The sequence below is a fragment of the Pseudochaenichthys georgianus genome, chromosome 10 (genome assembly GCF_902827115.2).
Source record: "Pseudochaenichthys georgianus chromosome 10, fPseGeo1.2, whole genome shotgun sequence".
In the NCBI taxonomy this organism is placed as follows: domain Eukaryota; kingdom Metazoa; phylum Chordata; class Actinopteri; order Perciformes; family Channichthyidae; genus Pseudochaenichthys; species Pseudochaenichthys georgianus.
The window spans coordinates 1,805,401-1,827,260 of NC_047512.1; the positions used below are offsets into that span (position 1 = coordinate 1,805,401).

The 21,860-nt window shown below is 41.7% G+C and overlaps 1 protein-coding gene across 2 annotated transcripts in view; it reads left to right on the top strand.

Annotated features, from left to right (window-relative positions):
* Positions 1-2,879: 2,879 nt before the first annotated feature.
* LOC117453979 (zinc finger protein 726-like) overlaps positions 2,880-21,860 on the top strand; it is a 154,984-nt gene continuing 136,003 nt past the window's right edge. The window contains exons 1-3 of one of the 2 annotated variants that reach the window (XM_034093030.2): positions 2,880-3,159; positions 3,320-3,385; positions 16,067-17,928. In XM_034093030.2, coding sequence (XP_033948921.2) covers positions 3,353-3,385; positions 16,067-17,185 — 1,152 coding nt within the window. In that variant the 5' untranslated portion in view covers positions 2,880-3,159; positions 3,320-3,352 and the 3' untranslated portion in view covers positions 17,186-17,928. Of the gene's footprint in view, positions 3,160-3,187; positions 3,386-16,066; positions 17,929-21,860 lie in introns of those variants that run through there. The other variant, XM_071204564.1, reaches the window with a different exon arrangement.

Consider the following 21,860-nt stretch of genomic DNA (forward strand, 5'->3'; position numbering starts at 1 on the left):
TACAGCTCCTAAAGCATAATCAGGCTACAGCCGTTGTGTATTTTATTGTGAAGCACTAAATGGTCTTAGAAAAATATCGACTCTTTGTAGATATCTACTAAACTAAAGCAAATAAAGAGAGTAGGTCTGTTCTACTGAGTGATGTATATTTTACACACTGCTCTGCTTTCTGCACCTCACAGCTGTGCTCACTGTAAACATCGCGTTGCGATGAGAGCAGTTTCTAAAATAATATCCAGGGGATGCATGGAGAGCTGTCATTGGCTGAGATAAGTCCGGCCGTGCGTCACGCTTCCACCGTTCCCGGAAATGCATCCGCGGAGGAGCCGTGGAGGAACCATCAGTGTATCCTCGGTTATAGCTCCTCCAGAGAGCCTCCTCGACGCTCGATCCTCGGTCCTCGGTGTGCATTTAGAGAAATGAGACGTCCTTCAAAATGGCGTGCTGAAATTCATTTCCGGGTCACTACCGGAGGACCGAGGAGTCGAGGAGTCGAGGAGGGGAAATTTGAGTATTGAGAAGCCTCTCATGTCTCCTGACTCGCTTCCTGCCTCGTCACTTCCATCTGCCACCTCTCGTCCAGTCACAGGGCCCTTCTCACTTCTCTTATTTTGTATGTATTATATTATTGAGGCGTCTCAAATATACGTCAATCAAGTGGCACCTGCTAACGGGGTGGTGGATGATAGGTTTACATCTAAAAACGTATTTTTCAAACATTATTTTTCTTTTTCTTTCTTTTGTTACTTCTTTTTTAACGGTCCGCGATCTACCCGCACCACACTCACCTTAGTGATACAGGAAGACATCTTTATAAAATGCAAAGGTATGTGGGGGATGGAAGGAAGGTGGGGTTTAAAAGAAGGGAGGACAATGTCATTTCTCGGATGAGAATAGGTCATACAGGTCTCAATCATACATTAAGTATAATAGGAAAGCATCCAACCGGAAAGTGTATACACTGCAGCCAGCCAGGAACTGTTGAGCATGTTTTACTGCTTTGCAGGAAATATAGTACTCAGAGAAATGTGCTTTTCCAGACACTGAAGAAAGCAAAATGCCATGACTTGTCGCTATCAGGGCTGTTAGGGAAAACATCAGGCAATATATATTGTGAGATTATTACGTTTCTAAGAGAAATTGATACATTTAAAATAATCTAGAGTTTTGGTTCTTTGTTTATTGTTTTCTGCTTAGTCTCTTGTCCACACTCCAGTCCAGTTGGTGGCGGTAATGCACCTACAAGTTGGTTTGCCAACCGCCAATACACACGGAAGAAGAAGAAGAAGAAAAACCGAGAGAAGAAGAAAAAGAAGAAGAAGAGGTGAGTGGATTAAACACACACAGAGGTTTCATTAAGTGTATTTACACCTGTTAGCTTAGTTTACAGTTAATCACGAATTAGAAGTTATCTTATTTAACGCAGCTGTAATATTGGAAGAAAGAAACTCACACATTTTTTTTAAAATGTGCGCCAAAAATAGTCTCAAATTATCTTTAAATAAAGGCTAATAGCTACAGTCTAAAAGCTACAGTCTAAAAGCTAACAGCTAAAGTCTAAAAGTCTAACAGCTAACAGCTACAGTTATTATTACAGTTCGGCTCTGGGTGAGGAACAGTTGATTTGTAATGCTAAGCTGACTTTATTTGAGTTATTTATTACACCAGTTGTCTTTAAGACAGTTTGAGTTGTTGTGATGGTGCTCTTTACCATAGATATAGTTTTAAATATATGCTTGTTAGCATCGCAATTCTGTGACGCAGCATTTTCCCATTGAAATGAATGGGGTTCTTCAGTTAGCAGCTAGCGCTAAGCTAAGCGACGGTTCAGCTCATTAGATAAATAGATATACTTTATTTAAATAATTATTTACCTTAAACTGAGAAATGATTGTGTCACAGCAGAAGTGTTTTCAGGCATTACACAAGTTAAGCATATTTAAAAGATACAATAAGATATAATGAAAATGAAGCATTAGCAGCAAGTTTACACACGGGACACATATCACTAGAGTATCTAAAGAATACACAATATACAGGAAATACTGTGTACATGGAGTACATTAAACAGTCTTACTGGCTAATGTTTGCTTTCTGTGTTAACTTAGTGATAGTTAATGACACAGATAGCGTTATAACCGTGGTTCAAACAACCGTTAAAGTCACTTTCTATGTGAATAAAGTCATTTTAATGAAATAAAAGTGAACAAACTGTGAGCTGTAAGTTAGAATGTGAGTTGCTACACAGATTATGATGAATTATATCTAAATATTTGTATTGTATTAATAATAATTTACACAGAAAACTTGATATCGTAATGGTTAAAGTCATTTGCATGTAATGTTAATAACTATCTGACCTTTCTATCATGTTCTCCTCTGCTTAACATCACATTGACTAAATGGATCAATTTGGAACATGTTTACGTCACAGCAGCAGAGATGAGACAAGGCACTGCACATGGTGTGATAAAACACTGCATATAAGCATCTAGAAATAGAACATATCATTGAATAAACTCTTTGAATTCCTCCTCTTCACTCCTGACAGTTTTCCACCTGAAGCAGCTCTGTGGTCTTCATCAGGACCCAGTGTCCCCAGAGAGGACCTGAAGCAGCTCTGTGGTCTTCATCAGGACCCAGTGTCCCCAGAGAGGACCTGAAGCAGCTCTGTGGTCTTCATCAGGACCCAGTGTCCCCAGAGAGGACCTGCAGCAGCTCTGTGGTCTTCATCAGGACCCAGTGTCCCCAGAGAGGACCTGAAGCAGCTCTGTGGTCTTCATCAGGACCCAGTGTCCCCAGAGAGGACCTGAAGCAGCTCTGTGGTCTTCATCAGGACCCAGTGTCCCCAGAGAGGACCTGCAGCAGCTCTGTGGTCTTCATCAGGACCCAGTGTTCCCAGAGAGGACCTGAAGCAGCTCTGTGGTCTTCATCAGGACCCAGTGTCCCCAGAGAGGACCTGAAGCAGCTCTGTGGTCTTCATCAGGACCCAGTGTCCCCAGAGAGGACCTGAAGCAGCTCTGTGGTCTTCATCAGGACCCAGTGTTCCCAGAGAGGACCTGAAGCAGCTCTGTGGTCTTCATCAGGACCCAGTGTTCCCAGAGAGGACCTGAAGCAGCTCTGTGGTCTTCATCAGGACCCAGTGTTCCGCGGGTGTGGGTGGGTGTGTGTGTGTGTGTTACCGTAATAATTAATTTCTCTAACATTATTTATCCCACAGTAGAACCTACGAAGTAGCTGTGGATTAGTTTGGTTGTGTCTGTCGGTTGTATTGAGTTGTCTTGTTTTGCGTCAGCTGTAGTTGTGTTGATTATTTCAGAGCCCCAGCCGGAGAAGGAGCACTGAGAGCAGCATGGAGGAGAACAAGGAGACCCCTGGAGCTCAGGTCAGTGTGCACTTCATCACAATATATTCCTAATTCCAGCGTTTCCGCCAGGCGGGCGTCTTGCCGTCATTTGACGCCCTTATTCAGCTCGGAACGCCCTGGACTCGAGCCGAGGGCGTCCAGAAGAGTTTTTATCGCTTGAAATGAGGAAACAGGAGAAGGACATCCCTCTGCTGGAGGGGCGAAGGAGTCTGGTGGGATTCTTTTCACCGCCAGCAAAGCGTGTTCCTGTGCTAGTGGAGCACGCGCGTGAACTGCGAGCGCCGGAGCCTCGCAGCGGCGAAACTGAGGCTCTGGTAAACTGTGGTAACACGAAGAGCCGCTTGGGAGCCGAAAGAGCCGGCTCTTCTTAGTGAGCCGAGCCAAATGATCCGACTCACTAAAAAGAGCCGGGATTCCCATCACTAATACGTAAAGACATAGTATCTGTAGTGGCTATTTGTCAACAACAATAAAACTTCAAAAGGCCACTGAGGCACCAGGTATAGTGGATCTTACGCACATCATGAGTTGGTAATGAGTCCATTGTCCAGACAAGGCATCGACGTTTTTGTGGTATTTATTAGCTTCACCTTGGCAAGATCAATACAGCAAAAGGTGTTGAAATGTTTGCTGAACTCAGCCCTGATACTGGTAAAAAACCATAGACCTTCCCGGTGCCCACTGACTGCTGCTGTGCCCTGATTGACTTAAAGAGCCTGTGACACCATCCCAACAACTGTTGTGCAATGAAATATTGGGCTACTAGTAATCTCGAACCGTCAGTTTAAAAAAGAAAAAGCGATACCGTTTCGTTAAATATCAATAATTTCGAACATCGCGGGGAAATTCCTTCACTCATTTTGAAGTTTTGGGGGGAGCCGGAAGTGACGTCAATGCGGGAAAGCTTCGAGAGCCAAACACGGACAAAGTGTGTTGTGTCATGCGTAGAAATGGTGAATTACTGAGTTTAGGCACGTTAATAACGTTTTAATGAAGCTGACTACAGTATATTCATATTTGTCAGTGCTTTCATGTCAATTCGGCGACATAAACATAAATGATCGTGGTGAAGATGATGATTACATCAGGATTAAAAATCGGGAGTGAGAGCTGCTGAATTTCCTCCCGTCGGATGTGATATAAAAACAAATCGATTATTTTTGTGGTTGTAAACTCAAGTGGATGAAACTACATTTATTAGTGCTTTCATGTCAATTCGGCGAACATATGATACATTAAATGATGAGTGAGGATGATGATTAAAAATCGTTTGTTTGAGCCGGTCTGCATTTCCTGATGAGAAAACAAACCGATGCTTTTTGTAGTTGTAGTACACCAACATGGATTAAACGTGTGGTTTTTTACCACAATGTTGGGGAAATTAATGGATAAAATGCACGGATTATTATTATTATTCCCACTCTGATTGGGACACTAGGTCCACCGTTTCCCCGCAGCGAGGCTCCCCCCGTTGACAGTTTACGTGGGCTGGGTGCAGTGGCGGACTGGCCATCGGGACGAATCCCGATGGGCCGGTACCGAAGTGGGCCGGTCGGATAAGTAACTAGCACATCCCCCATAGGCGGCGCGTGAGGCTCAGGTTTGAGAAGGCTACATAACTTATTTTACCTGACGCTGCCCGCCTCCGGCATCTATAGAAAAGAGATGAACTCAGTGTGCGGAGTTTAAATCTCTCAAGTCATATTACAGGATAAAGGAAATACAGTTTAAACTGCCATGCAGAGAAGACGCCGACGTGTCGCACTTATCATTCATATTACATCATCAATCAGATCATCGATCATATAATATCATAATATATCATATATGTCCTGATCTGAGTCCGCTGAGCCGTATCTGGCCGTGCAACACTCACAGTGTCACAGACTGGATGCAGAAGTATTATTTAACACATTATGTTGACGAAACACTCGAGACAAATGTAATTAAAGTCAGATCCACTCGTGCCTTAGACGTGAACGCGCTCTCAGCTGGAGAGAGAAACCCTGGCTTGATTTACCGAGTTGATAACCAGCGTCGTAGGACCGCTTAGCGAGATCTCGTTTGTTAGTTTGTTGTTAGTTTGTTTGTTACTCAAACATATCCAGGGTCTGTTGAACTGGCTTCGTAGTACAGGGCACAGGTGGCGAGCAGCGCTAATGTCAAAGACACAGACATTATACATTATATTTGTATTTTACATCCCACTCCCCCCGTTGACAGCTTACTAGCGGTACCGAAGTGGGCCGGTCGAGAGTCCCGGGATGATTTTTAGTCCCAGTCCACCACTGGCTACATGACCGTATGATCGCCCATATTGACGCACCTCATTCCTAAACTTAGAAGATACAACATAAACCGATCCTTCAGCCTCATATGAGCTCTCAGACACGTTCAACATTAACCTGTCATCGCTGTCTGAGCTTGCTGCTGTGTGCGCCGTCGTGCGTTTACATCTGACTGTATATATATATAAAGGTTTACATGCAGATGCTGGGATCCTGGACCGTGCAGCTGGAGCGCTGTGCCCGCAATGACGTCACACATCATTTGGCGGGACTTGAAGAATCCGCGAGAAGATCCAGAAAATTGTCAACATTGAAGGATTAATGGTTATCAAAGTACAAATATCCAAAATCAGTTCAGTAACGGTTTTCAAGGGGACAATATGTACTCAAATTGATGGGTTTGGATGATGGGGGAAAACCGTGTCACAGGCTCTTTAAATGAACCCAGCTGTGTGCCCAAATTGACCCATCACCTTCAAAATAAAAGCATTTTAGCTGGAACACAACTTAACTCAAATAATATGGCTGTAAATTAATTCTACAAAATAACAAATAAATACATTTAAATAAATGTAAAAAATACTGAATAGCTTCCACAGTATCTATAAGGGACGGCTCAATTCAAAATTCAAGTCCAGGGTTTTCCTCACATAGACTTTACTTGTGCCGCCCAGGTTTAACGGCCACCAAAGTATATTTCCCGACCCATTCAGTGTATTATTGTTGTATTATTTTAAGTGTCGGACCCCAGGAAGAGTAGCTTTTGTCGAGAGCAAAAGCTAATGGGGATCCTTAATAAACATAAACATTCATTATTATTTTTGTATCCGTCCGCGAGCACGAAGCCATCTGCAATCAATTTACTCGTGGACAATGATCCCTCGCTTGCTGAACCTGTTCGATCTGCTATTGCGTGAAGGGTCTGCTAACTAGTGTTAATTTCGTTGACTAAAACTATGACGAAATATGTTCGCCAACGACGATGACGAGACGGCACCAACGGCAGTAAACAATAACTGTAACGAAATCATTATGCAATATCGTTGACGAAAAGTGACGAGACGAAAATGTAGTTTACTAAATAAAAACTATGACAAAATCTCTCTTTACTTTCGGTGACGAAAAATGAGGAGACGAAATATTATCAAAGATAACGTTACATCTCTGATAGTCAGTTTTTCTCCCAGCAGTTCCATTTCCGGTGCTGCGGCAGAGCAGCAGCTGTTTCTGTGCTGCGCGCGGCGGTACATTTGAATTACACCGGGCAGCGGCACAATATGAACTGTTAGGAAGACTCGGGTCTAACTCATGGTCTTACTAACCTTATTTAACAGAAAATAAAATGGCAACAACAGGGTTTAGGAGCAGTGGTCGCGTTAACCGAATACCCCCCCGTCAGCGCGAGTGAGTGATACATTGTGCACTCGACGGGTAATAATGGATTATGACGGAAATGTTACGATCCTGTCCGTCAAAATGACTGACAACGAAAAAGTCTAAAGCCACCACTGCTTGGGAGAAAGAAACGATGTGATATTTGGGCACATTTTCGCTACAATGAGGCGGAGAAAAAAAGCAATGTGGCCATAACACAGCTGGTAAAACACCACAAACCTGACCAGACACTCTCTGCAAAGCTGCTTAATCATTCAACCTGTGTTTTTCATCAAATAAGGACAAGATAATCTTATTTATTTATATACTAAAATGACAAATTATTGGTTTTGGCTAGACTAGTTTGACTGAAATGTTCTATATAATCTGATGACTAAAAAAGACTCAACAGTTTTCATTGACAAAAAGTAGACACAAATAATTTGTTTTCTTTGACTAAAATAAGACTAAAATGCTCAGACTTTTAGTCGACTAAAACTTGACTAAATAAAAACAGGATGAAGGTGACTAAATATGACTAAAACTAAAAAGGAAATTTAACACAGGACTAAGACTAAAACTAAATAAAAAAATAGCTGACGAAATTAACACTACTGCTAACAAGCAGCCAACAGAAAGGTTCACGTTCACGTTGTTGCACCTCACGAATGCCTAACACTGTTATCCCCAAATGAAAGATCACAACCCGTTTGAAATATACAATATGAATGCACAATATGGTTAGATGGAGGTTAGAACGTTGTTGTCTACGATTCTTTAGTTGTCAGATCAAGTCTGAAATGTGACTTGCATCACAGCAGCTCCATGTGTAACATCAACATAGACACATAAGACAAACACAATACATGAGAAACAAACAACTAACATGTAACATAACAGCAGGACCAGTGAGAGCTGCTCAAAGAGCCTTCAGCCTGCATCTGATCTGTAGCTCTGTGTTCCCTGAGAGGACTGACTGGAGCACAAAGGATGCTTCAGGCTGACTTCAGTGAATCTCCATTGGATGGTAGCAGTTCAGATTCTCTGTTGGAGCATGCTTTGGGTCCCAGGTGATGCTGGTGGACAGCCTCTCAGGTTATTATGGTCTGTGAGTCAGAAAGTCTCTGGCAGGGTGACCAACAATCTTTGAGCAGATTTCTAACAGGTGGAGCAGTTTTGCCGAAGTAACAACATGCTGATACCGGTTAGTAAAAACCATGAATTAATGCTTTGACAAGTCTGCAGACAGACGGCAGACGAGAAACCTTTTAAAATGCGTGTTTTTTTAATGGAGATCGGCTAAGCTAACGCAGTATATGCTCCGACCGTCCACACTCACAACAACGGCCTACAGACAGAAATAAACCAGCGACTGTATTCACCATGACACAGGCAGTCTGTGGTTTGTACTTGTTTCACTTGTGTCTAGTTTCTGAACAGATATGAGGAGCTGTGAGCTCTGAGGGCTAACAGCTAACGGCTGATGTTGGTTTTGTGGTTCACATTGAAGATGACGTCACGACTCCGCCTACACTGCGTTACTATAGTTACTGCCCCAGTTTCTAAACTGTATTGGAAACGCAGGATCAAGTGAGCCTGGCCTACCAAGGCCTAGCTATACCGTACTAAGCCGTACGAGGCCCTGCAGTGGAAATGCGCCATAAGTGGATGTCATTAAAGACCTTTACAAGAGCAGTCTCAGTGCTGTGGTTTGGACGAAAGCCTGACTGGAACACATCGAAACAGCTATTTAAATGCACGAAGTTACTCAACTGTTGAAAAACAACTTTTTCAATGATTTTACCTAGAAATGGCAGGTTTGATATGGGCCTGTAATTGTTCATTACTGAAGCATCAAGATTATTCTTTTTTAAGAGCCGTTTAATGACTGCAGTTTTCAGAGCCTGTGGAAAAATACCTGAGTGAAGAGATTTGTTTACTATGTGAAGTAGATCTGAGGCCATGCAAGGAAAAACATCTTGGAAAAATCCTGTTGGAATAATATCAAGGCAGCAGGAGGAGGACTTCAGAAGTTGTATAATGTCCTCTAGGTTTTTATCATTAATCTGATGGAACTGTGTCATGGTGTCTGAATTGATGTTAGGTGGACACAGAGACAACACATTTGCTGTTCCTGATGCAGAGGCGCTGACTGCTTGTCTGATGTTCTGAATGTTGTCAGTGAAGAAGGCAAAGTCATTGCAGGCCCTGGTGGATAGAAGCTCAGAGGCTACTGAGGTTAGTTAGTCTGTCGACGGTAGCGAACAAGGCACGTGCGTTGTTTTTGTTTTTGGCCTATTATTTTCAGTTAAATATCGCTTTGTGGTTACCTCTTTTTGAACATTTGTGTGAACAGAAATAGAGCTCTCAAAGGAATGATCAGAGAGCGCAACATCAGTCACCACAACCTCAGAGATATTCAGACCCCTTGAGATCCTTAAGTCCAGTGTGCCCCTTATTGTGAGTGGGCTCCGTCACATGCTGAGTCAGTCCATAGTTATCAAGACAGCCCCTCTGTCCTGGGGGTTGTCAACATGGATGTTAAAATCACCAACACTGACTAGATGGTCAAAAGCCGCGTTCACACTGCGGTACTTTTCCCACAAAGGTTCATGCGAACTTAGTTCATGCGAACTCTTTAGTTCGCATGAACTAAGTACAGATCGCGTTCACACCAGAAAAAGTCCCTGATGGAGGATTAGGCAAATGAAGCCGCTGACGTCACTTCTTCTTCTTCTGCTTTGGGTTTACTGGCAGGCCGCAAACCACTTCACGGCGTATACTGCCACCCGGAGTCCCCGGCCGGAAGTCCCCGGAGTTGGGGAAGGCTTCAGTAGAAGCTGCTGGGACTCCCAGCAGCTTCTACTGAAGCCTTCCGAGTAAATCGCCAGAACGCCGACACCTCCTCATCTCCACCGCTCCCATGTTTTATTTTGTGTTGCCATAAGTTAGTCTCTCTGCGTTTATGCGCTGGGCTAATGCTAATAATGCTAATGCGAGGATAATAAAATGGCGGCTTCACAACACTTTTTGGGAGTGTTACGGGGCGTGGTTTGCAATCCGCCCAGCCAATCAGGAATATAGCTCTTTTCTCAAAAAAGAGCCGCTCGAAAGTCCCTGCTCTCTAGCAGGGACTTTCGAGGGGGTAAAAAGGTTCGCATTAACTACTTTTAGTACCGGCTCTTTTTGGTGTGAACGCGATCATGAACTAAGTTCGCATGAACCTTTGTGGGAAAAGTACCGCAGTGTGAACGCGGCTAAAGTGAAAACACTATAGACAGCAGCTCAGTAGAGTCAGAGAGAGTGAGAGAGTGTGAGAGAGAGGGAGAGTGTGAGAGAGGGAGTGTGAGAGAGTGAGAGAGAGAACTATAGGACAGTTTAAAAGGGGAGTGATTAGTAATGCATAAATAAAAAAGAAAGAATGCTACCTAGGTAAGATAAGAATACACAAGTTTAAATGATTTGTTATTGGTTGTGATCATATTCTAAAGATGTTTGGATTATTCAAAAGTATACAGCTCCCTTTCATAGAGTGTTGAGAGATGTATCCATAAATTCATTTTGTGCTCAAGGTGCACCAGATCGATGCATTTCACTTCAACATTTAAAAAAAAAAATCATACATTTTCTTTTCACTGAAAACGGGTCCCACAGAAGTGGTGGCCGGCTGAATTCTGAACGCCTCCCCTCCTTCCTCGTCTCTTTTTCCTGGTGTTTCTAGCGGCTCCCGAGGGATTTCATCCAATGTCGAAGAGCACAGGTGGCTTGGTGTATTCGTAGGAAGCCGATCGCATTGTAGCTCTAGCATAGCCTCGCGGCTGTAGCAGCGTAGAGGCCGGGGCTCCTTGCCATACCTGTTTGTGCTGTCACTCAGGTGTGTCTTGGAAAGTTGAATGGCCAGACATGGTCTGCAGAAGGCAAATGTAATCCACAGGATCAAAAGCATGGTCTCTCAAAATGACGTTTCATACAGAGACAACAAAGTTTAGACGATAATTAGACCAACAATAACTAAAACAAGACGAACGGAGCATACTGAGACTCGCAGTGACAGGATGCCTCCCTCTGTCTCCAGTACACCAGAGGTGGGAGTAACAGGGTTCGTACGGATGCTTGAAATCCTTGAAAATTCTTGAAATTTGACGTGGTGTTTTCAAGGTTAGGAAAGTGCTTGAAATTGAGATAAAGTGCTTGAAAATGTAAATGCTTTACTTTTACAATAAATTGCTGTCTGACTGAATAGTTCGCTTTTTAGATTAAAAGAAAAGAATTGCTTCGCTTCTACATAAAACAGCTCCGCTGCACCTTCCCGCGATATGCGCGCGACCTGCAAGTGTTTGTGTTACGTGTGACCTGGGCATTCTGATGAGAGTGATAGATGACTGTGTGCCAGGAGGTTGCAGTTTCAACGAGCGTTGGCTAGCAGAAGACAAATACAAGCCATGGCTAAGACGAGGGTCAAGCCCACGAGTAGCCTCCTGCAAAGTTTGCAACATAACGATGGGAGAGTCTGCGCTGACGAGCCACATGAAAGGTACGCCGCAGTAGAACATTTTAGATTAGGCTAACGTTGCATGTTACGTTTGTTTAAGATAACGTTTGCTAGTTGAATAGCGAACTCGATTGAAGGATAATAATAATTGCAGGGGACAAATGAGACGGTTTTTTTTTTTTTTGCTGAAGGATCTAGATCGGCTTGAAGGCACATTATGCAATGTGCACATTATCCCGCTTATTACACATGGCCACATTCTCAACAAAGTAACGACATGACTCCCAATATTAATTGAAATGCTTTTATGGATTTAGAAAATGATTTTATTGATTTAAAAAATAGTTGTTTGCATTTATTTAAATTGACATGCATCCGCTAAGAAAAGTAGTCCGTTGTTACCGTTTGAACTAACGTAGCAACGGCAGGAACTGCTTCGATAGTGATTTTGAGGAGCTTTTTGATTACAGATTTGAAAACATCGTTGCTTGCTTTAAAAGTAGCACAATTCATGATGTCAAACCTTGGAAAGTATCTAGATATCCCTGCCCTAATGCCAAAGTAACTGGCAACTGAATATGTGTCGCCGTTTGATGTCTATGTCTGGACCGCTGCGTAAAAAGGAGGGTTTCTGCCCCATTACTTCTCTTCTTACTTCTATAAGAATAAAACACGGAGGACGGAGATCTCTTTTGCTCCCCCTCTTCTGACAGCCCAGCAGCTGATCTCAAAGCATGCTCCCCTCTCCTGCAGGTGGGCGTGGTCAGCTGCAGCTCACAGAATCAGCCCCCTGCAAAAACAGCGCTGGAAAGAGCAAATAGAGCGAAATGAGGCATGGCTAAAATGCAGGATCTTTTTGGTCTATATAGTCTTCTATATTTTTTTATATATAAAAAACTATATTTATATACTTTATATAGGTCGATACAGTAGCCCCTTTTCTTTTAAATAGTTTTTATAGGTGTTGCCATCTGTTTTGTGTAGCGTGGTTCTACAAGCAAGTCAATGCATTCATTGGGTGGTATCAGAGAGTCACACGGGTCTGTAAATGCAATGAAAACAATTGGCCACAGCAAATCATTTATATTAAAATGTAATTTTTACTTTTGAATACTTCAGTACAAAGGATGTATTGAATAATTTAAGTGATATGTGTACACATATAAATCATTAGTCAAAACAGGGCTACATTTGATTTAATTAAAAGGTATAATATGTGGTAAACTGAAGAGCCGTTTGGGAGCCGAAAGAGCCGGCTCTTCTTGGTGAGCCGAGCCAAATGATCCGGCTCACCAAGAAAAGCCGGAATTCCCATCACTAGTGTTCAGAGGATGAAGCACTCACGGCATTTCGTGTTATAGTCACGAAATATAATCTATTGATTCGACACAAAGCGATTTTGAAAGCAATGTATTTCTACTGGTAGTATGTTTCGTATCTAAACCAAATGAGACTTGCTCTATCGAAATCAGTCACATTGACCCGAAGACACAGTTTCGTTTGTATTACTGGTCTTGGGGAAGCTCGCGAGTGTGTTTGTGTACCGGGGAAACACTCACAAGAAACACCGGCTGTTGTTATGCTTTCTGTGACGTTACATTAGTCTGTTCTCTGCTTGTAATTATGCCGAAGCTTCAAAGTTGTATTTATCATCTGAATTTGCCGAAACAAGTTTAATATTCTGAAAGCCAAGACTTTGTTTATTTAAAAACAGATGAAAACAAACTGTCTTTTATATCAAATTGAAGTATTATACCATTAAAACTACTTTTTGCTTTAATCCCATGTAATTGTAGAATGAACACAGTCTTCCTTTGAAGATGTATAAGTCAGGTGTCTTGAGTAGTCAACATTACCTAAAATCATTGTACACATTTGTAAATATTATTTTCCACTTGTTACCATTGTGAGTCTATTTGCATGCAGCTCTGCGTGATTTTGTGGCTACAATTCAGACTAATACACTACCAGAGGTGGAATAAGTACAAGTATATTGTAGATCTTGTAGTGAAATTTTAAGTACTCAGATCTTGTAGTGAAATTATAAGTACTCAGATCTTGTACCAGAGTGTAGGAATACTCTGTTACAGTAAAGGTCCTGCATTCAAAATGTTCCTCAAGTGAAAGTAGAATAGTATTCTCATCAAAATATAGTGAAAGACAGTAAAAGTAGTCATTGCTGGTGAAGGTGCAGCTAGTTTGAATGACTTTGTATACTGCAGGGTAGCTTGTGAATTTACTCCAGGTTGAACTACAGTCTGATTCAACACTTGATTAACAACAATTAATCAATAATGTATTAAAGTCATTTGGCTGATTGTTTTATATCGGCTCAGACAGGTTATATGGGAGGCCTGGTCTACGTACAGATCACTAATTTTGAAATATTAAACTTAGTTTTCTTTTCTTTAATTTTTCATCCTTGTGTAGAATGCTATCACGAAACACATATTTGGTTGTTTATAGCATAAAGAAAATCTGATTTAATGTGAGGTAGGGAAATAATCATTTGAGTATGTGTATATAAATATATAATTTACAACAGCTGTAAGATGCTTGAAAAGCTGGAAAATGCACCTTGAAAATGCTTGAAAAGTGCTTGAATTTGACTTTGGAAAAGGTCTAAGAACCCTGGAGTAAGTCATACATGTGCAAGTCTCAAGTTACTGGGGTGAGAGTCAAGCAAGTCAAGTCCTACGAAATCCTGATGAATAACCACAGTTTCCCCATTTAAATCAGTTAAAAGACAGTGGTTATGAAACTAGTTTTATTTTCAACATTAACAACAATGGAGAGTGGGGCTCTGAAATCATAAAACAGGCAATAGGGGGAATAATTGGGCAGTTCAGTGTGTGTATAGAGGTGGTTAAAAGGTAGCAGCCTGCGGTCGCTCATTAGCTGTTCTAATGAAGGTAAACACAGTGAAGGCACAGCTCTTTGCAGCTGGTGCTGCTCTTCTGAGATTCTGCTGAGTTACATGTTACTGCCTCCTGGTGCTGCAGAGATTTCATGAAGTGAAGGAGGTTTTTCTTCTATAAAACATCTGTGGGCAGCAGATACTGAGTCACAGACATGAATACATAGGTCAAGGCAGACTGGTTCACAGACTCTCCTGTTTTGCCGATCTGGTGCTTGAAATAACTCTACACCCCTGGTCGAAATGTCCCTAAAATGAATTCCGAGTTTGAAATGTATCTCAAATAATGTATGTATTTCCCCACATAAACATAACAGTCTGCAATGAAACGGCTGTCTCCTGTGCGCTCCACTTCCTACTTTCTCCTGCAAACGAGATACTTTCACTCTCTTTTTTTTTTTTCATTGCCCTCCAGGGGCTTAGTACAATGCAAATATTTTATTTTTAAAAGTAAAGTCCTTTCGAGTCATCTGTCTCAAGTCTAAGTCAAGTCTCAAGTCATGAATACGAAGTCAAGTCGAGTCTTTTATCAATGTTAGTCAAGCAAGTCTCAAGTAAAAAAATATGCGAGTCAAGTCATGTGACTCGAGTCCCCCACCTCTGGCATATACTTTGGTTAGAATATTTCTGTATTACTGTATCAAATATATAATACAAATATAATAAACACAAACAGTTGATAAGTAGTATTTTGTAGTGCTGTCAAAATTATCGCGTTAACAGCGGTAATTAATTTATTGAATTAATTGCGTTAAAATATTTAACGCATGTGCAGAATGGCCCGCCCCATACGTGCCACTAGTGGCAGCGCCAGGGTATGGCTGGGGTAGGCTACACCCATACCAAGAAATGGCTTAGCCCCACCATGAAAAATGATGTTAAAGTAAGCAAAATAAAGTCTGCCAACTCGCACGGAGTAAATTGCACGGACGGCAGTTAGTAAGATTGATTTCAGTAGCCACGGTTTTGAAAACTTTTGTCACGTAGTGATCGTCTTCTCAATAGAACATCTTTGATAACGGCGTGGTGTTGTTGCAGGAAGTCCCGACGGAGAATACTTTTGCTGTAGTACAGGGGTGCACATAACTGGTACGCAGGTTATGTGCGTAATCTGAAATGCGTACCGTCACTTGTGTCACAAAGCACATTTCCGTACCGATGTACTTGTGAAGCTTTTCCAGAAGGCGGTTAGATCACCGGACGACAGAGTCGGTCTCCATGTGCACAGACAGGGCTGCTGTTAACGTCGGTCTGTACAACGGACTTGTGCCGAAACTACGCCAACCGGCTGCGGAGGGAGACTCCCCCCCCCCCCCCCCCGAGATTTTTTTTTATAATAAACATAGATACTGTATGTTAAATGGATATATCCGCCTTCTTTCATTTATCTTTCCATTCCCACAACAATATACATAAATAAATGGCATATTTTGGACATAGTTCGAATGGTGATTAATCATGATTAATTAATTTTTAAGCTGTGATTAATCTGATTAAAAATTGTAATCGTTTGACAGCCCTAGTATTTTGTTAATTCAAGGTTTATATTAAGTGAGTTTTTATTGTGTTAACTTGTGTATTTATGCTTTTTAGATTGACTTTCTCTCTTTCTCTGTCGTCTGTTCTAGAAACCGAAAGGAAGAGAGAGACGTCACAGCTGTCAGCAATGTGACAAATCCTTTACAACATCTCGAAATTTAAAGCGCCACCTGCATATTCACACAGGAGAAAAACCGTATAGCTGTGAAGAGTGTGGGAACACTTTCACTCAATCAAGTGCTCTCAAAACACATCAACGTATTCATACTGGAGAAAAACCTTACAGCTGTGTAGAGTGTGGGAAAACGTTCACTACATCAAGTGATCTCAAAACACATCAACGTATTCATACTGGAGAAAAACCTTACAGCTGTGAAGAGTGTGGGAAAACTTTCACTACATCAGGTTATCTCAAAATACATCAACGTAGTCATACTGGAGAAAAACCTTACAGGTGTGAAGAGTGTTGGACAACTTTCACTACATCAGGTACTCTCACATCACATCGCCGTATTCATACTGGAGAAAAACCGTACTGGTGTGAAGAGTGTGGTACAACTTTCTCTAGATCAGATGCTCTCAAAACACATCAACATATTCATACTGGAGAAAAACCTTACAGCTGTAAAGAGTGTGGAAAAACTTTCACTACATCAAGTTATCTCAAAACACATCAATTTATTCATACTGGAGAAAAACCTTACAGCTGTGAAGAGTGTGGGAAAACTTTCACTACATCAGGTTATCTCAAAACGCATCAACGTATTCATACTGGAGAAAAACCGTACTGGTGTGAAGAGTGTGGGAAAACGTTCACTAGATCAGGTAATCTCAAAACACATCAACGTATTCATACTGGAGAAAAACCTTACAGGTGTGAAGAGTGTGGGACAACTTTCACTCAATCAAGTGCTCTCAAATCACATCAACGTATTCATACTGGAGAAAAACCTTACAGGTGTGAGGAGTGTGGGACAACTTTCACTACATCAGGTGCTCTCACGTCACATCAATATATTCATACTGGAGAAAAACCTTACAGGTGTGAAGAGTGTGGGACAACTTTCACTCAATCAAATGCTTTCAAAACACATCTACGTATTCATACTGGAGAACAACCTTACAGGTGTGAAGAGTGTGGGACAACTTTCACTACATCAGGTGCTCTCAAATCACATCTTCGTGTTCACACACTCTTAAAACCATAGTGGTGTTAAGAGTGTTGGAACACTTTTTCGTATTCACCTTAAAGTCCATGAGCGAGTTTCACTGTTCATTAATCTGCCGAGTAGTTTCTCCAATAATCTGTTTGTTTAATAAAATGTTGTGACTTTAAACTTTGTGTAGGAGCCATTTTATGGGTGTTGTTGGTGTGTCAGTTTATTTAAGTTATATGTATGGTGCAATATTATTTATGAACACTGGGTGGCGGGGTTCAGCTGCACCGGGTGTATATAAAGAGGTCATAGGTGACAGGAGAGGGAGGGACACAGAAGGAAGAGAGCATACTGATTCCACCAGCCCGGCAGATGCTCATCACAACAATTAGAACTGTACAATTAACCCTGGTATGTAAAGCTGAATAAAACCTCATTATAAACTACAACAAAGGACCGGAAACTCATCTGTTTGTGTCTGGGTCACTCTTCAGCCCTTCTGTGAAAGTAACAGCAAAAATATATAGGACATAGGAATGGAAATTGCCATTACACTTTGATTGGGATGTTTTTGATAGTTCCTGTTGAGTTAGCAGTCTGTTCTGGTCTAAACGAACCAAGGATTCATGTATCTAGAACACATTTACGATGTTTTCAGTTTGATCCTATTCTCTTGTTAAAATGATCAGACTACCAAAAATAAAATGGCCTTAGAAACAGACTCGCAACCCTGCATATCCGTTGTGTTTGGCAGCATATTATAAACATGTAATTCCCTTATTTTCAAATACCACAGGTTGTGTAGTGATGTATTTGAGGTGTACTGTCAAATCAAATAAAATCAAAGTTTATTTATAAAACACGTTTAAAAGCGATTTTTGGTCGTGCCAAAGTGCTGTGCATGTAATAAATACTACAATCACATAAAAACACATTACTACAATCACAATCAATTACAACAGATATATAAAAAACACAGGGAAAAGTCAGGAGTCGTGCTCCGCTCGGACTAAAAGGCCAGGGAGAAGAAGTGTGTTTTTAAGAGTAGATTTAAAAACCCCTAGGGTCTGGGCCGACCTCACATGTGCGGCTTTCACACCAGCGCTTTTCAGTTTCTAGCTCCGAGCGGGAGCTTTTCTGGTTCAGCTCCGGTTTCCCTTTTCAGCTCCCGCTCTGTTCACACCGCCCACTGGCGCCCCAGAGCTGCCCCTGCTGCATCATGACGTCACCGTCTACGTGCCTGCTTCATAAAATCCAAACCGCGCGGAAATCCCTCACATCGACAACAACAACAATGGCCGATTGTATTGAAGCGCTGTTCGCTTTGGTTATCCTCTTACGAAACCAAATGGAAGGCATCGGACGACTTTACGAGGGACGACTTTACTTGGAACTTTACAAACACCACATGCGAAATGCAAGACTTCTTTGTGGTCTTCAGCATCTACTTCAACGACGAATCCGTAGGAAAAATAAGGTAAATATACGTCCTATTCGATGGCGTTAGAGCTAGCTGTTGTTAGCCTCTGCATGCGCCAAGCTCAAAATACCCAGCTTTGCAGCATTAATTACTATGGTATAACATTAAAACGGATTCTCAATGTTATTTCCACAGTTCATGTTGAGATGGCGGAGTTCGCGTGTTATTTGGACACAGCTCAGATCTTCCGATTGATGGAACACCATCGCTTCAGACTTCTCCCCTCAGCAATTCATGCAGAATTTCCGAGTGTCCAGGGAGTCCTTTGAGTACATCTGCAACCAGCTCAGCGGCGTTTTGGGGAGAAGAAACACAAATTACCGTCGGTGTTTACCCAATAAAAAACGGGTTGCAATTGCCCTCTGGAAGCTGGCCACCGGCGGAGAATACAGGACCATCAGCCATCTTTTCGGGGTAGGCCTAAGCACCGTTTGCCTCTGTGTTCAGGATTTCTGCAGGGCAACCATGGAAGTTCTGCTTCCACTGCATATCAAATTCCCTGATGTGGAGAAGTTGGTGGAAATGGCCACTTTTTTCAACAACCGTTGGAGAGCACCACAGTGTGTTGGTGCAATAGATGGAAGCCACATCCCTATTTTAGCACCAGAAAATTATCCCAAGGACTATTATAACAGAAAAGGTTGTCATTATGTTGTTCTACAGGCTGTTGTTGATGGCAGGGGGATGTACTGGGATGTGTGTGTTGGTGACCCAGGTAGTGTACATGATGCTAGAGTGCTAAAACAATCCAATCTTTGGGTGGCTATCAGTGATGGAGTGTTGCTAGGCCAAAACCAAATGGCCATCTCTGGCTGTGATATGGGACATTACCTGATTGGTGACCCAGCCTATCCAATGCAAAGATGGCTAATGAAACCATTTTCGGACACCGGGAGACTGACCCCTGAACAGCACACCTACAATCAGAGGCTGAGCAGTGCACGGGCGGTTGTTGAGATGGCTTTTGGAAGGCTAAAAGGAAGATGGAGGTGCCTCCTAAAAAGGAACGACAGTGAGCTGGAGCTCACCAAAATAATGACAGTGACTTGCTGTGTACTACACAACATATGTGAGGAACATAGCGACAACTTCACTGAATATTGCCATGAAGTTGTGTACAACCAACCCCCTTTACACCCCTTTCCAGAGAACGGTAGACAAGAAGGAGCTGATGTTAGATCTGCATTGATGGAGTATTTCAACATGGGGGACCACTAGTATTACTGTAGTTAAACCTGATCTATTTTGTATCATGCCTCTTACAATAAAATCACTGGATCAGACTTTAATTGTGTTTTATTTTGTATACAAATCACAGAATGTAGATAAACGGGTATGAACAATATTCTTATAAAAATAGTGCATACCCAAAAGGTTTAGACCAGGGGTCTCCAACCTGTCTTCATCCGAGAGCTACATTTATTCACATAGCACTCATCGGTTGAATTAAGCTACTTTTGTAAACTTGTGAAATTGAAATACCCAAAGCTTATCAAAATAAAAATAAAATGTGAGTGTGTGCTGTCACCTGAGCTGCTGTGCTGTGTGTGCAGAGACAGCTGTGCTAAACATCAGGGTTTGGTCGCTCTCTCTTTGGATGTGTTATGAACAATTTAGTGCTAACCTCAGCTTTGTCATTACATTTGTGCTGGGTAAGGGCACAGTACACATGAGTTATTTCCCTTCACTTTGATTTATGTCAGTATTATATATCCTAACTTCTTTCTAAAGATAAATAGGAATAAAATAAATGGTGTGCCTTGCTCTAGCTTGACAGACACATTTATTTTCGATAACACAGGTAACGATTTCATTTAGCATAATTTTGTTTAAAGAATGCATGGCAGAATCAGACTTGGCATATGAGTAGTTCATCAGTGTTTAAGTTAAATAACGCTATAGTGTGGCAACACAATGATAATGGTAACATGCTGATGTTTAGCAAGTATAATACTTATCATCTACCACTGTTTTAGTTCAGTGTTTTATCATAGTGACATCAGCTAGTTTGCAGTGGATCACTGAAAAAATAAAATGTAATAATAAGACATGACTTTTGACTTATGTTTATTTTACATACAAAGTATGGACAATATTCGTACTGTATATAATATAAATAAAGTGAATTAAAAAAATAATGTATACAAAGTATTCACAAAAAAGTGTGGAGAACATACTGTATATACTATAACTATAAAATAAGGTCATTGTTTGCTGTTGGTCTCCATCACCTTCAGCCATTCTGTCTAACAAGCCAAGCATTTGGCTGTTCTGCTCGTCCTTCTCGATTCTGTTGATCCTGTTCTGCTCGATTCTGTTCTGCTCTGTTAAAGCAGTTATTTTGAAAACCCGTAGAAACTCAGCATTGGTCTCCTGCACCTCCTGAAACATCGCCCGGGTCTGCTCCAGTAGCTCTTCGTCCCAGGCGTCACTCTTCTCCATTAACAAGACAAGGCCAGATGACGATTCCCGCTTCCTTTTAACTACAAAGGGAACAATAATAATGAAGTCAACACCGTATTCATGGAATTCTATGAGGTGTAAATTATATACTGTGTAATGAAATGTTGTATTGTTATTATGGCTGCAGTTGCATAACTTGAACAACTACTATAATGACAATTCCATGATAAATGGCAACAGGGAACAGTATTACCATTATGACCACTCTAAACCTTACCCTGTTTGTTTCGGCCCACTGGCTGGGTTAGGGTCACCAGAGATTCCTGGGAAGAGCTGCTTGTGGCAAGAGGAGACCCAAGCATGTGCACGGGCGAGCTACACGCCGACGGTAGTGGTGGTTCCGACACAGTACACTCCAAACGAGATATGTCTGTAAACACAATATAAACACAATGAACAAAAGTAGCCCTTCAACAAATCATACATCGTTAGTGAGAAGAAAGAACATACATTGGAGGCGTTCGCTGTCTATGCCATGGGGATACCTTTGTTTATTATTGTTAGCATTAGCATGCTAGCGCATGGGTGCCCACCCGGTAGCTGTAGTCGGTAAACTTTAGCTATTATTGCCAGGTCTGTCGATAGCGACATGGTTTAGTTTATGTTGTAAAACAAAAAGGCACAAATAACACTAATCAGTAATGCATAACTCACCAGCATTAAATGACTTGTCCTCCAACCCAATTCTTTCACACACAGTGACGTCACGAGCTACCCACAATGCAAAGCGCGCCATATATATATATATATATATATAAATACGCCATTTTCCTGGAGGTGCTA